This window comes from Pan paniscus, chromosome 3 (genome assembly GCF_029289425.2).
Source record: "Pan paniscus chromosome 3, NHGRI_mPanPan1-v2.0_pri, whole genome shotgun sequence".
Lineage (NCBI taxonomy): Eukaryota > Metazoa > Chordata > Mammalia > Primates > Hominidae > Pan > Pan paniscus.
This window is the reverse complement of record NC_073252.2, coordinates 183,018,640-183,034,868: the sequence shown is the minus strand read 5'-3', so window position 1 is coordinate 183,034,868 and position 16,229 is coordinate 183,018,640. Positions and strand designations below refer to the sequence as shown.

The 16,229-nt window shown below is 40.6% G+C and overlaps 1 protein-coding gene across 6 annotated transcripts in view; it reads right to left on the bottom strand.

Annotated features, from left to right (window-relative positions):
* SNX25 (sorting nexin 25) overlaps positions 1-16,229 on the bottom strand; it is a 182,358-nt gene that overhangs the window by 66,678 nt on the left and 99,451 nt on the right. For all 6 annotated transcript variants that reach the window (XM_055112059.2, XM_055112058.2, XM_055112060.2 and 3 more), the window contains one exon: positions 9,560-9,630. In XM_055112059.2, the coding sequence (XP_054968034.2) occupies positions 9,560-9,630 (71 nt within the window). The remainder of the gene's footprint in view (positions 1-9,559; positions 9,631-16,229) is intronic.

The following is a 16,229-nucleotide window of genomic DNA, read 5'->3' as shown; positions in this document are numbered from 1 at the left end:
CCTCCCAGCCTCTAGACTGTGAGAAATAAACGTTGTTTAAGCCACCCAGTCTGTGGCATTTTGTGACAGCAGCCTGAATTGACTGAGACAGATGATGATGTCATTCACTGAGGCAAGAAATTGCAGAAGATGCCCAGCTATGTGAGACTTTATGTGGACATTTTCATTTGGAGCCACTTTTGAGATATCCAAACAAAACTGTTGAGATGGCAGAGATTAGAAAGGTACAGGATCTCTGCAGACAGAAATTTGGAGTCTTCAGCATACAGATAAGGGAAAGGATTAGAGTAGGGCAGTGCTACCCAACATAACCTCTGTAATGATGGAAATATTCATAATGCACTATCCAATATGGTACCCACGTGTGGTTACTGAGTACTTGAAATGTGGCTGATGTAACTGGGGAACTGAATTTGTACTTACTTTTAATTCATTTAAATTTAAATAGTAACATGCAGCCAACGGCAATTATATTAGGCAGCACAGATACAAAATAGGTATAAAAGAGTTAGGAACAAACCCTGAAGAACTCCAACATTTAAAAGCTGAATAGAGTAAAGAAAATAAGCAGAAAAACCAACAAAGAACTAGAATAAGACAGGGAGCGTTAGCCCAGGCAACTGGAATTTCAAGAAGACTGAGCAGTCAACAATATCAAAGGCTGCAGAAAGGTCAAAGAAGACGAACACTGAAAAAAGCTCATTGAAATTAGCCAGTTAGACTCACTAAGCTCCCCAAATTCTATGACCAACAGGCAGCTGATGTAATCAGTGGGTAAATTTTAGGCCTCAGTCAAAACATGTGGCCAGGTTTGAATGATAAAATAGAGGCAGGAAAAAGAAAATTTTGCGAGCAAACTAAAACTTCAGAGACTAATTGTTTCAAACTGTTTCGTACTTGTTAAGTTTTCTGTAAAAAGCTCTCCCTCTAATTATACCTAATGTAATTCTGTTGCCCATAGGACAAAGACCTGACTTAGCTGGTCTCAAAAAAAAATTTTTTTTTAGTTCTATGATTTCATTTATTTTCCCCAGAATTAATTGTATTAAAATTAAACTAGCTGAGGCACCAAAGATTTTTAAAATCATACTTAATTTCTTTAAAAGACCAAAATTCCAAAAGAAAAAGGCCGTCAAGAAAAAAATCAAATAAAAATTTCCACCTTGTTAAGGAGAGTAATGTTTCTCTCTCTAAGACAAACTAATCTACTGTGAACCTAAAACGTGCAGTTTTGGGTGGATTTTCTGGAGTGTGTTGAAGCCTCAAAAGCCTTATTTTGAACTGTCCTAAATATACAAAGTAAAGAGCTCTACGGGTTGTCTTATGTCATCCTGAACAAAGGCAATACGGTTAGCTACTGCTGTGGTTTGAATGTTTGTGTCCCCTCCAAAATTCATGTTGAAACTTACTCCCTATAGTATTATCAAGTGGGGCCTGTAGGAGACAACAAGGCCAGGATGAAATGAAATTGGTGCCTTATAGAAAGGCTGGAGAGAACTAGCTAGGCCCTTATGTCCTTCTATCATGCAAGACACAGCAAGCATTTGTCCCCTCCAGGAGATGTAATAAGAAGGTGCCATTCTGGAAGCGGAGAGCAGCCCTCACCAGCCACTGAATGCCGCAGGCTTGATCCTGGATTCCCAAACTCCAGATAAGTAAGAAATAAATTTCTCTTCTTTATAGTAAATACCCAGTTTGTGGTATTTTGTCATAGCAGCAGGAATGGAGCGAGACAGCGGTTAACCCCTTAAGGTTTCAGAGGGTAAACAATCAGGTAATTTCTCCCAATCTGCTACATGGCATTTTTTCTTTAAACCCTCAAAGTATTTTCACAATTGCATATCATCTCTTGCATCACAACATCAATTATGATTCAAAAACACTTGCCAGGCCAGGTGTGGTGGCTCAGATTAATCACAGCACTTTGAGAGGCCGAGGAGGGCGGATCGATTGAGCCCAGGAGTTTGAGACCAGCCTGAGCAACGTGGTGAAACCCCATCTCTACAAAAAATAGAAAAACTAGCTGGATGCAGTGGTGTGCACCTGTCATCCCAGCTACTCGGGAAGGTGAGGTGGGAGGATCACTTGAACCCGGGAGGTCAAGACTGCAGTGAGCCATGAGTGCACCACTGCACTTCAGTGTGGGTGACAAAGCCAGACCCTGTCTCAAAAAAAAAAAAAAAAAGACTCACCAGAAACATCTTTATATGGAACAAAACTATATTTATATTGTGTGTATTCATATATACTACATTCACAAATACAGTTCCCATCTCTAGGTTGAATACTAAACGTTCCTAGGATCGTCCATCTGTTCATTCTTCTTTTAAACTTCTTCAGTTTCCCACTTATAAAAAAGAATGCAGCAATAAGGAGAAAGAACATTGGAAACAAAATTACTTACAACTTACTTTTCTCTGGTTCTTTGTCTGATTTTCACTAGATCACACTACCTCCAAAATGCAAAGATCTCCAAAAACAACTCAACAATTATATTTTGGGGAGATTTTTTAATGCTAAAAATTTGGCTTTCTTTAATGACTTTTATGGGAGGGGGAAACACATTCTTATTGAAATAAATTAAAGGGAAGGTCAATCTGAGAAACAATGACATAGGTATTTTTAATGCAGCTATCTAGAACCATTCTATAAATTAGCCTTTTATTTGCCAGCCATACATCAAAACTCCAAAGACCACAGAAATACAAGAACGACTTCCTGTAACATCCAATAAGTTACTACATACTGAGTTAAAAGAAAAAGTAAGGACAACGAGGAATGCTAAATTTGTTCTTATTTTTTCTTAAAAAAAAAAAAAAGTATCCGCACTTAAATTATAACTTAATTATTTAAAATTGAAAGCACCTACATATGAACTTTAATGGGGAGACAGCAGAGGGTATAATGAGTTAGCGGAAGTCACTTCAGATTGTTAATACATTGTTCTGCTCTAATAATGCGGCAGCATCAGCTTTACTGATATTTGACTTGGAAATAGCAGAAACAGAAGACTATTAACTACTGTCTCTATAATGGTAACTTCCAAATATTTCTCTTCAGGTTATTCTCTCTCCACAACATGAACCCCAGCTTAGAAATGCCAAACAAGGAGTTTCCTATGCCCCTCTTGCCCCAAATCCAGGATGTCCAAGACCAAACTCCTACATAACCCCCGACTCCTTCAGTATCTTCATTGAGAACCCTTTATGATTATCTAGAGCACTCAATCTAAAGATGAAAACAACTGAGTCCTAGAGAAATAAAATGACTTGTGCAGATTCCATCAGGAAGCTAGCAGCACAAGAGAACTTGAACCAAGGCCCCCAAGTCCCTGTGCTAGGGCTTTTTCTTTTACACCCTAAACTTGATCTCACCAACCTGCAGCAATGGGACACAACAGTAGACTGGAAGGGATGACCTCGCTGAGCAAAGTGTTTTGAGCTGCATTTATGCGTGCTTGATACTTACTCCTTTTGATCAAGGTGATTTACACTAACTGACAGCTGTTCCCTCCTCTGTAAAGTCAGCGGATCGCACCAGCACTATCATTCTCTTGGATCCTTTGTTCCCATCTTCCGCGAGTCGCTAAGCAGGCTGTTGTCCTTCACGATCTTCCTTATCAATCCCTTCCTTTTCACTAGCATTATCCAGGTCCTAGATTGCAATACCTTATTCCTACTTGGTGCATCGGCCTCCTAGTTGGAATACTCCAAAGATATTTTTTAAAGTTTTCATCATTTATCTATTTTTTCATTTTCTGTTTATAAACGATCGTGTTTTACATTGTTTCTCTAACTCTGTTAGTGCTGCAATCCCTCATGGTACTATTTTGAAATGTTTTCATTACTACAAAATTATGAATATGAATATGCCTGAATCATAACCAGACCATAACCATAATGTAAATAAAAACAGAAAAAATTATTTAAAAATCACCTCTTTTGTCAAAAATTTTCTGTAAAATTTTAAACATCATCTAATAAATGACATAAAAATACTGAATACCTTTTTAGAATTATTCAATAAAAAATATAATGTAAATACTACATCAAAACATCTTAGCAACATACACTGGAAAGTGACCTGCTTTCTGTCTATAGGTTTGCCTATTCTGGACATTTCATATAAATGAAATCATGCAATATGTGCCCTATTGCATCTGGCTTCTTTCACTTAGCATATGGTTTTCAAGGTTTATTCCTTTTTATTGTTGAATAATACTCCATTGTCTGGATATACCACATTTTGTTTACCCATTGTTGATGGTGATTTGGTTGTTTCCAATTTTTGCCTGTTATAAATTATGCTATTATAAAACATTCAAGTTTTTTGTGGAGATACAAATTCATTTCCCTTGGGTATACACCTAGGAGTAGAAATGCTAGGTCACATGGTAATTCTATGTTTAAAATTTCGAGGAACTGCCAAATTGTCTTCTATTTTCCATTTCCAACAGCAATGTATAAGGTTTCCAATTTCTCCATATCCTCACCAACAGTTCTTATCTCTTTCATTTTAGCCACCCTAGAAGGCATGAAGTGATGTCTTGTGTTAGTTTCAACTGGGTTATTGCTCTTTTGATTATTGAGTTATAAGAGTTCTTTATATGTTATGGATACAACCTTTTTATCAGATACATGATTTGCAAGTATTTTTCCTCCACTCTGTGAGTTGTCTTTTCATTTTCTTGATAATGTCCCTTGACAAACATAAGTTTCATTTATTTCTTATTTTTGAGATGGGGTCTGGCTGTGTCACCCAGGCTGGAGTACAGTGGTATCATCACAGCTCATTGCAGCCTTGACCTCCTGGGCTCAAGCAATCCTCCCAGCTCAGCCTCCCAGGATAATTTTTAAAAATTTTTTTGTGGAGACAAGGTCTTGCCATGTTGCCCAGGCTGGCCTCAAAACTCCTGTCCATGGCCGGGTGCGGTGGCTCATGCCTGTAATCCCAGCACTTTGGGAGGCTGAGGCAGGCAGATCACCTGAGGTCAGGAGTTCAAGACCAGCCTGGCCAACATGGTGAAACCCAACCTCTACTAAAAATACAAAAAAAAAATTAGCTGGGTATGGTGGTGGGTGCCTGTAATCCAAGCTACTTGGGAGGCTGAGGCAGGAGAATCGCTTGAATCTGGGAGGCGGAAGTTGCAGTGAGCCGAGATTGTGTCATTGCCCTCCAGCCCGGGTGACAAGAGCGAAACTCTGTCTGAAACAAACAAACAAACAACAAACAAACTCCTGTCCTCAAGTAATCCTCCCTCCTCGGTCCCCGCAAAGTGCTGGGATTATAGGAAGAGTCACTACACTCAGCCAAGCTTTTCATTTTTAATGAAGTCCAATTTACTTTTTTCCCTCGTCACTGCTTCCCTTCATTCTTACTAGACCCGCAGCGTTTGCCAGAGCACTGATCCCATGGAACCTGTCTTTTTCTGGACATGAAGGCATGTGCTGGCTGGAACTACCTATACAGTTCCAGCTAGTCTACTTTTTGCCAAAGTGTTTTTTTCTAACTTTGAACCCTATTATAGTCTTAAAAGAGACTAATGTAGAAAAAGCTAAATAGTGATACCAGAATTAACCCAAAAGGAGAAAAGGCAGAAAATCTTAATGTGGTCAGAAAGCTTGCTGAAAAGAGATATTTCTAGCATTTTCACACACACAAAAAAGGGAACTAAATGCTATACTTGAACTTACCAGTTATAATGCAGTGGGTTGAATTGTGTTCCCAAAAAGATATGTTGAAGTCCTAATCTGCCCCCCATACCTACTAAAGCGATCTTATTCGGAAATGGGGTCTTTGCCGACGTGATCAAGTTAAGATAAAGTCATGCTTAATCAGGGTGGGCCCCAATCCAATATGACTAGTGCCCCTGTTGAGAAAACAGAGACGCAAAACCAGAGAAGAATATCACATGACAACTAAGGCAGGGATTGGAGTGACATATCTCCAGGCCAGGGAACACCAAGGATTGCCAGCAACATGGAAAGCTAAGGCACAGACATGGAAGAGGCTCCCCCAGCGCATTCAGAAGCAGCGTGGCCCTGCCAAAGCCTTGATTTTAGACTTATTGCCTCCAAAACTGTGAGAAAATACATTTTTGTTGTTTGTGCCAGACAGTTTGTGGTACTTTGCTATGGCAGCTCTAGGAATTGAGACAGAACCTTTTAAATATTGTATGATTCTACTTATATGAGGTACATAGACTTGTCAAACTCAGAGAGACAGAAAGTAGAATGGTGGTTGCCACAGGCTGAGGGGAGTGGGGAAAGTGGAGCTATTGTTTAACGGATACGAAGTTTCAGTTTGGGAAGATGAAAAGTTCTGGAGATGGGTGGTAATGATGGCTACAGAACAGTATGAATATAATTAATGCCACCGAACTGTACACTTAAAAATGGTAAATTCTGTTACGTATATTTCACCACAATTAACCCTCTTCTCCCCAGAAGAAAAATCTTTTTTCTAAGGAATGTGAGCTCCTTTAAATGATCAGGGCCAGAAAGGCATTTAGAACGTAACAGAGGTCATGTCACACTTCCCCATGAGCTAAATAATTACTTCTTGAAGCCACTTCTATTCAGGCTCTAGACTGACGCCAGGTAGCCATAAAATATCATCCACATCACAGTTTAACTGTGTACAGCCAAGCACTAACCATTGTTCTTTCTGTAAACCCATGAGAATTCCTGACCACGTTTGTAACTGCCCCCTTTCCTGATTTGTCTTTTTTTCTTTAAAAACTTGAGCCTCTCTTTTTGTTCTCTGCAGCACTCAAGGCAACCTGGCAGTGTGTCCCTGGCTGTAGTCCTCAACTTCTGCACTTGAATAAATTCTCTTTAAACTAGATTCTGACCTTTTTGATCATTTTAGGCAGAGAGAAACTAATATTTAAAATAAACCAAACACTTCAGTTATAATTAAAATTCAACCAGAATACACCGTATTAAGAGTAAATTCTTGACAGTTACTTTGTCCTTATATATAAACATGTACACACATTCTCATGCTAAAATTTCGTATTAAGCACAAAGCATGTAAGAGTTTATCTAAGCAGTTTAACTTTGCAAAAAGCAGGAAGATTAAAATCCACTGGAGCATTATACTATGCAGACATAGAGGCTGGAGGTGACAATCACTGCTAACCAGTAACCTCAGAGAAGCAATGAGACCAGTCTCCAGTGTTTCCTGTCCCAGGCAAAACGGCTCCAAGGCCCCAAGAGTGCTTAGTTTGTTTGTCTTTTCCTCAGTGCTTAAACAACAGAAGGAAGCCAGGATACCCAAAAGAGTTGCAAGGACAGCTTAGACAGAAAACACAGACACTCAAGAATCAAGGGTCATTGAGAATGTCTGTAACGTAACTGTTATGGGCTGAATCGTGTCCTTCCCGCACTCCCAAAACAAATTCAGATGCTGAAGTCCTAACGCCAAGTACCTTAGGATGTGGCCTTATTTGGAGACAGGGCCTTTGCAGAGTCAATCAAGTTAAAATGAAGTCATTAGGTGGGCCCCAGTGCAGTATGACTGGCATCCTTGTAAGAATAGAAAACACAGACATGAAGGAAAGACAGGTACAAAAGAAGGACAATGTGAAGACACATGGAGAAGATGGCCATCTGCAGACAGGGAGAGGCCTGAGGCAGGTCCTTCCTCACCGCTCTCAGAAGGAACTACCTTGCTGACACCTTGCTCTTGGGTTTCCAGCCTCCAGAACCGTGAGAAAATTAATTCCGGTTGTTTAAACCACCCAGCGTGCACTTTTTAATGGTAGCCCTAGCAAACTAATGGAATAACAAAATAAGAAAGGTATTTTGCTGACTGAACTCAAAGAGGGGCACTAAAAAAGATGACAGTGGCAAGGCGGCACACCTCTCCAGTGTTCTCTTTCAAACAATTATCCATCTGTCTGGAAGTGAAGCATCTTCTCTGCAAGAACACTGATAAAAAGGAGAGGAACAGAGTCCACACTCTTGCAGGAATTCATCAGATCAAGTCTCCTTAGCTCAAAAGCCCATTTAAAGACGTACTCATTCAGAGTAAAATCCCAAGTCCTTGCAGTACCAGTCGGGCCTTTGTGACTGGGTTCCCTGCCGCCTCTCTGAGCTCGTGTTTGGCTTCTCTCCCTTTCTTCAGCCCCATCAAGTTTCTGCATCAGGATTTGGCACCTGCCCTTCTCCAGGTACCCCCAGGCTTCCAGATGACTGCTCAAAGCCCACCATCTGAGTGAGGTCTTCCCCAACTAACTGAATGCAGAATTAGCCTCCCCTGCAGCAGAACCAGCACTCCCTACCAGGGCTCCCCGCATCACAACTTTGTTTTTCTCCAAGGAACATGTGACCACCTGAAATAACACATTTTTTTTGTTGATTGTCTGACTGCCTCCCAGCCTAGTTTAGGGAATCGGAATGCAGAGGTTTTGTTTACTACTGTATCATTATCACTCAGTAGGTGCTCAGTAAACACTGCTGAATGGACATATTTGCACAGGCTTCCTTACAGGCTGAGCTGAGGAATCAGTGCCTCTTCATAATCTATACCTAGATTTGCTTTGTACTTGCTCCTACCTTCTGTCAGGCTCAGGTAGGCAAGTCCAGGTCCAAGTCCCCAGCCCAAGCTTCCTTTGCCTCTGTGTGCTGAGAAACCTGAAAGCATGCTTTAATGTCTTTGGCCCAACTCTTCCCTGTTCTTTTAGCACTCTACTCCCTTCTCCTTGGCGGAGACTTGAGCAGGCCTGGAGGTTTTTGTGGAATGTCTGTTCTCCAAAGTGAAAGCAGTGTTTGCTGCCTCTGAGCTGCAAAGCAAGACCTGCTCTGCACTCTAGATTTTAACACATTCTCTACCTTTGTACATGCAAAGGGGAATATTCTAGCATCAGGCAAACTACATGGGAGTTGAGAGCCATCCTCACACCTTAATTATTCTTTGGTATCATGCCTGGGAAAGAATCTTACTTCACTGGAAGAGAAACAAACAGGAAGAAAAAGATAGAGCAATATATATATATATATATATATACCACCCCCCCAACCCCCCAACAAAACCTACAACACAAGAGTGAAAAGAGAGAAAAAGCTATTAGCAATCCAATGCTTAAATAAAAGAAAAAGATTTTATAATTCCTTAAAAAAAAGCTTAAAAAAGGAAAATAAGGAAAAGGTTAAGTAAATTATGAAACCTCGACTTATTGGAGTCATTTAAATGACCATCAAGATTATGTTTCAAGATAGAAATATTAAATTTCAATACGTGAAAAAAAGTATGTAATCATGTTTAGTTTAAAAACAGAACAGAAACATATACTGAATGATTTTAGCCTTCTAAAAATTATGACTGCAGCTGAATAAAGTTTATACGGGAATACAGAAATACAGACAAAGGTTGTTGTTAGGATGAAATTATATTTACTTCTCTAATACTGTAATAGTATTGTTTTTAATAAATTGAAATATTTAAATGTAAGCCAGAAAAGCTCCTATTTGCCAAAGATCTGACAGGTGGGAGAAGGCCGGGGATCAAGCTGACCTTTCAGATGTGGAACTGAAGAAAACAAACTGGCTCTTACCTTTGTGCCTCTTCAGCTGGGGAAAGCTGCTAATTGTAGTCGCCTGGATTATTTCCACTACAATCTGATACCTGATTTTTAAAAAGAGAAAAGAAAAAGATTTAAGAGGAAGAAAATACTATTTTCAGAAATAACTTTAGACTGTATTTATACTAAACAAATGTAACACAGGAGCTGTGAATCCTGCCCAAGGCTCAATAAAATAATCCGACATGGACCGAGCATCTACAATAGGCCGGGCCCCATGCCACGTGCTAGTCACTTCCGAGGCCCTCATGTAAACATCAGGAGCCTCCTCACTTCCACTCTGTTCCCTATACCAGAAGCATAACTACCTGTAGAAACTCTGAGGTTATGCTCGGCCTCCCTCTCCTCCACAATCCTAGGTGAGCAGAGCTAGCTGATTCTACTTCTTACATTGGCACTGTCTAATAAGGTGATCACGAGCTACATGTGGCTACCCAATTAAATTAATAAATGTTTAGTTCCTCAATCACACTAGCCACATTTCAAATGCTCCACAGTACCTGTGGCTTGTGGACCACACCGGGCGGTGCCAAGTAGAACATTTTCTTCACTGTAGAAAGTTCTACTGGATGGTGCCGTCTTAAATAGTTCTCAGAACTGTCCTCTCCCCTGCAGCCCCACTGCCCTGCCTGAGTGCAGCGCCTCATTGCTTCTCATTTACAAGACGGTCCCAACCCAACAGAATCAAAATATCTGCACCAGGACTCGCATCAGTATTTTTAAAGCTCTCCTGGCAATTCTAAGGCACACGGAGAGCTGAGAAGCATGAGATTAGAGCACCAGCTATATATATGTGTGCCTGAGAAGACCTCCAAGTCAGGAAAAATAAACATAATTCTACATTTTAAGTGCTGAGTACAACCCTGGAGTTGTAGCTACTTTGAGCATAAATTCAATTGGGCTTTACAAATCCAAATTCTTAAGAGTCCTTTAATGGTTACTAAGTATTGCCCTAATCAAAGTGGTTTATCCTGAGTGTTTCTTAGCCCTTAATTATATGAATTAATTAATTTCATCTGCTGGTAATAAAGTTCTTTAACATTAATTCTTACTTTGAACAAAAACCGTGCAGTGTTCTAAGATTTAATGTTACATCTGCTGGCTTTTAGAGCACACAATTACATACATTCTTTTGCTTTTCAACTAAAACCCAGAGGAGAGACAAATTTATCTTAGTCATAGCTACTCGTGGACTCCTCACAAATTTGCACCTTATTTTTTCATTTGGATAATATAAACATCAGTGGCTGACTCTCAGGACCTCAGAGCAGGCTGTCAGGAGCAGTGTTGGCATGCCAGTCAGAGATGGTGGCAGACACTGCCGGCTGCCTGCCCAACGTCCAGTCTCCCTTCCTTCCTTGTTAAGTGACCTACAGTTTTATCAGGGAAAGTGACATACCCAGCTAAAAAGACTAGCTTTCTTCCCAGCAGTCAGAGATGGCCAGGTGATACCATTCTAGCCTTGGAGACAGGCAGGAGTCACCGGGTAGGGATTCCAGGAAAGCAGGCTAAAAGCAGCCTCCGCAGAAAAGCCCTTTCCAACTTTAGTCCTCACCCTTCCCTCATTTTTCTGTGTAAAACAAGGATGCAATTGGATAAAGGCACAACAGTACCTTACAATCATGAGGGTAAAAGCCACAGGCCAGGCCAGGCACAGTGGCTCACACTTGTAATCCCAACATTTTAGGAAGCCGAGGGAGGATTGCTTTGAGGCCAGGAGTTCAAGAGACTAGGCAGTATAGTGAGATCTCATCTCTACAAAAAATTAAAAAGTTGGCTGGGAGTGGTGATGCATGCCGGTAGTCCTAGCTACTCTGGAGGCTGAGGCAGAAGGATCAATTGAACCCAGGAGTTCAAAGTCTCAGTGAGCTATGATTGCGCCACTGCCCTCCAGCCTGGATGACAGAGCAAGACCCTGTTTCTTTAAAAAACACATAACAAAACAAAACAAAACAAACCCCAAAACAGAAAAAGGCCAGGTGTGGTGGCTCATGCCTATAATCCCAATACTTAGGGAGGCTGAGGTGGGAGGATTGCTTGAGCCCAGGAGTTTGAGACCAGCCTGGGAAACAAAGGGAGACCCTGTCTCTACTAAAAAAAAAAAAAAAAATTAGCTGGGCATGGTGGCGCACACCTGTAGTACCAGCTACTTGGGGGCCTGAGGCAGGAGGATCACTTGAGCCTGGGTGGTTGAGGTTGCAGTGAGCTATGATCATGTTACCGCACTCCAGCCTGGGCAACAGAGCAAGACCCCGTCTCAAAAACACAAAAACAAAACTACAAGCTAAGGATGATGCAGTAAGAAGACGGGAGGAGTTCAGGGTTCCAATTACATCATGAACCATCAAAACAGCCCCTAACTACCAATCTCAGGACATGTGGTGACATGGGGAAAATAAACACCTGCCTCATTTAAGTTGCTGTATGTCAAGCTGTCTTGTGGCCAAATGCCACTCCAACTGATAGAGAGCTTTCTGAGGAAGACTTGACATGCTTCCACACAGCAATTCCAATCTCAAGTATTTATCATAAGGTAACAGTTTAACAAAAGAAAAAAATCAAAATGAAAACCCAAAGCCCAAACTATCACATACATGTTTGTTGTAGCAAGTTCTACAAAGAAACGCACGAAAATACTCATGGTCAATAATGAGTATGGCCAATGATGCTTTCATTAAACAAACATTTCTTAATCTTTTCTTACGTTCCAGACACACAGAAATGAACACCACCAATATGGTCCTTGCTTTCAGGACATATCAGATTAAACAGAAAGCATCCAGCCAGTAATATTTATAATAATAAAGATTACATGAAAATAGATGTTTATGACAGACTAATTTTTAAAATGAAAAATGGCACATACATTTATGATTGCAGATATGTATCTATGTGTATATATGAGCCAGGGCTACAAGGCAAAATAGAGATGAAATGAATGGCAGTTGTGTTAAAATGGTAGACTTATGAGTCATTTTTAACTTTTTCTAAGCTGTTTTATCTATGTACCTATGTATCTAAGCCTATTCAAGCTAAACTAACCTTCTTTCTTCCATAGTAAGGTTTCCTTACTTTTCCGTTTCTCTACTAGTACCATCATCCTTCTCAAAATCATCTTAGGTATATATACTACTAATAAACATCAGTTTCAAAGCCCCACGGATGGTCCTTTGAATGCCTCTAAATAAGCTTCTTGCTTACACTACCTTCAGCTACCACTGTTTCAGGCTGCCTTCTTTCCTGAGTGGGTCACTGCAATGGCTAAATGGCCTGTCTCCCTGACTTCAATCCTCTCTCCCATCCAAACCATCCTAAGCACCTGTCAACACACCCTCCTATGGGAACACTCACCTCATCTCTCCCTTGTTCACCTCCTGCACCTCCCCAAATGAATAACCCCACATTCCGGCCTGCATTCCCTTCACAACTTGGCACTGGCTCTATTATCCAACAACTTCGTTTTTTTTCTCCCTATGAATGTGAACCTAATTAAGCCAGGCTGGTTTCTATATTGCCCTCTCAAAACTACAGTCTCATGCTTTGTTTCCTGCTGGAAGGCAGTCTTCCTACTTGTCCACCTACCCAGATCTTACATATATTACTTCTTCCCTCAAGTCTTCCCCATCCCTATAATGCACACCAATATCTGTCTTCTCTGAAATCCTGAATGACTTCTGCTCTATAATAGTATCTATTTACTCTTTCATATTGCTGTTTTAAAGGGTCACACTTCCACAAAGAATGCTGTGAACAAAGAAAATGGCGTGCCCAGTCATTTCAAGGCCTAATACACCTTCAAAGAATGTTGACACATTTTCGAGCCTAAGCATGTAGACTGAAAACTACAAAACCATAGTTTTGTGTATAATAAAGATATGCTAGTTTTTTCACCCCAACTAGATCAAGAGTCTCTTAAACACAGGAGTTCTGTCTTATATTCTCCTATAGTACCTAGCTTGGCACTAAACATATGGTAGGCACTCAATAGATATTAATGAGCTAAATTAACAAGAGTCAACATTTCTAACACTTAACAGGTAAAAATAATATTCTGAACAATTTATTCTTTTGATATTCTTTGTGATTCATGCTTTGGAACAAATGAGTCATCAAGGGTACCAAAGAAAATACACACCATCTGACTAAAGAGTTAAAGATTTTTTTAATGAAACCATAAAATTATAATGTAATACCAGAAAACATTCATAGATTGTACTGGGTACCTGTTTAGATATTTTAATTTACATTATCTCACTTAATCCTCACAATAAAGTGCCAGAATTATGTCCACATTACAGAGAAGGAAATTAGAATTCAGATGATTATGAGATCTATACAAGGTCTCATTGCTTTTAAGTCCTAGAGACAGAATGACAATCTAGGGCTGCCTGTCTTCTAAAGCTCATGCTCTAACCATTTTCCTGCTACTCTAAAATACAATATAGGTTAATACTTATCTTCTCTAGGGTTTTTCTAAGTACGTTAAGTATGGCCAATGCCAGATCATCTTTCCAGCTTTACTGCCTTCCATATCCCTCCTGCATACTGTTTCTGCCAAACCAGACCATACGTGATACCATGAACACACTCCAGGTCTTTCCTGACTCCCTTCTCAATAATATTTCTCCTTCTCCTTAACAGTACTCCTGTTTCTTCCTGCACACCATCACTTCCCCTTATCTGCTGAAATCCTGTTAACTCTTATTAAACACTCCATGCATGGCCATTCCTCTCTGAAGCTTTCTTAAGAGTTCTCTGCTATAGAATAAAATAGTTGCTCCTACCCACTTCCTTGGTGCTTTACACTCCACTTCCAGCCTTAGGATCTTGCTTCCTACTTAGCTACTTATAGTCACATGGGTCTCCTGTGCGGGACTGCAAACACTTGACAGCAGGGGGTGGAATCCAAGGAGTGTAACCAGTTCATCTTAGTACTCACCAGACCTTCTGCACACAGCACTTTGCACATAGTGGGCATCTGAAGATGATTACTGAATTTGTTTAATTCACTGTTACTGGATACCAAGAGGAAATGATTGACTTTTTCATTCTTGTTTTTTTCTCAACAAAACTATACAATATATACATCCAAACACATCCAAATGCTGGCTATCCGTGAGGACACGGGGACACGGGCTTCCAGAGTTACCTGGCACTCACTCGGTTTTCTTTCTCCAGAGGAGGATACGACTTTGCAAGTGCTGAGTTCGGTTCAAGAATCAGGAGGGCTGATGTTTGTATGCTTTCCCTTGATCAAAAGTGCACAGATTGTTGGTATATGTTTTGCAAAATGATAATGTAAAGTCAAGTATTAGGGAGGAGGGGCATAACAAGAATTCAGCTGCTTTCCAACTCTGGCAAGATCCTACCTACAGCATCCTTTGTCCCAGTGGCAAGGAAAAGCCACACAAAGATAACTGCCATCTGCTCCTCAGAGTGGCCACCTCATCTCTCTTTGGTATTTTACAAGTGACTAAATAAAAAGAGCAAGTTTGTGTTTCTGAACACGTCCCAACAATCTCAAACTCACTGAAATGCTACGCAGCACTTCAAAGTCATCACCTTAGATAGTTACAGATTTGAGGCCAGGCAGGGTGGCTCATGCCTGTAATCCCAGCACTTTGGGAGGCTGAGGTGGGTAGATCACTTGAGGTCAGGAGTTCAAGACCAGCCTGGCCAACATGGTGAAACTCTGTCTTTACTAAAAATACTAAATAAATAAATAAATAAATAAGCCGGGCATGGTGGCAGGCGCCTGCAATCCCAGCTACTCAGGAGGCTGAGGCAGGGGAATCGCTTGAACCCGGGAGGTGGAGGTTGCAGTGAGCTGAGATTCCGCCGTTGCACTCCAGCCTGTCCGGACATGCACGTGCTGTAATTTCATGGCAGAGTCAAAGGCTGGCCAAACCTTAGTCTCAGGTATGCGATGTGATAAATGGTTTAAAACAATGTTTTATAAAAATTAGCAAGATTATGGAGAATACCATACACATTACGAGTGCTTATGAAAAACCAAAGAATTTTTATTTTTATTTATTTATTTTGAGATGGAGTCTCGCTCTGTTGCCCAGACTGGAGTGCAATGGTGCAATCTCGACTCACTGCAACTTCCACCTCCCAGGTTCAAGCGATTCTCATGTCTCAGCCTCTGGAATAGCTGGGATTACAGGTGCGCACGACCATACCCGGCTAATTTTTGTATTTTTCGTAGAGATGGCGTTTCACCATGTTGTCCAGGCTGGTCTTGAACTCCTGACCTCAAGTGATCTGCCCGCCTCAGCCTCCCAAAGTGCTGGGATTTCAGGCATGAACCACCGCACCCAGCTTAAAGAATTTTATAAGAATGTTTTCAGAGTTGCCACAGGCTAGGAATGTTTTTGTTAGAGGGACTTCAGTTATAGAATTTGTGAAGAAATAAAGCCATGATGCTTTTAGCCAGCTAAGCTGAAGTTTTTTCCCATCCATGGCACTACTAAAAGGGACTGCTGGATAAATGAGAAAGTGTATCAGAGTAGTAAAGAATGTGAGCTCTCACAGTGGATGGCCTGTGTTCAAATCCTGTTTCTAACACACACTATGTATGTCATCCTGGGAAAATGATTTAAGCTTTCTAAAACTAAAGCATCGTCATTTATAGAAAAGA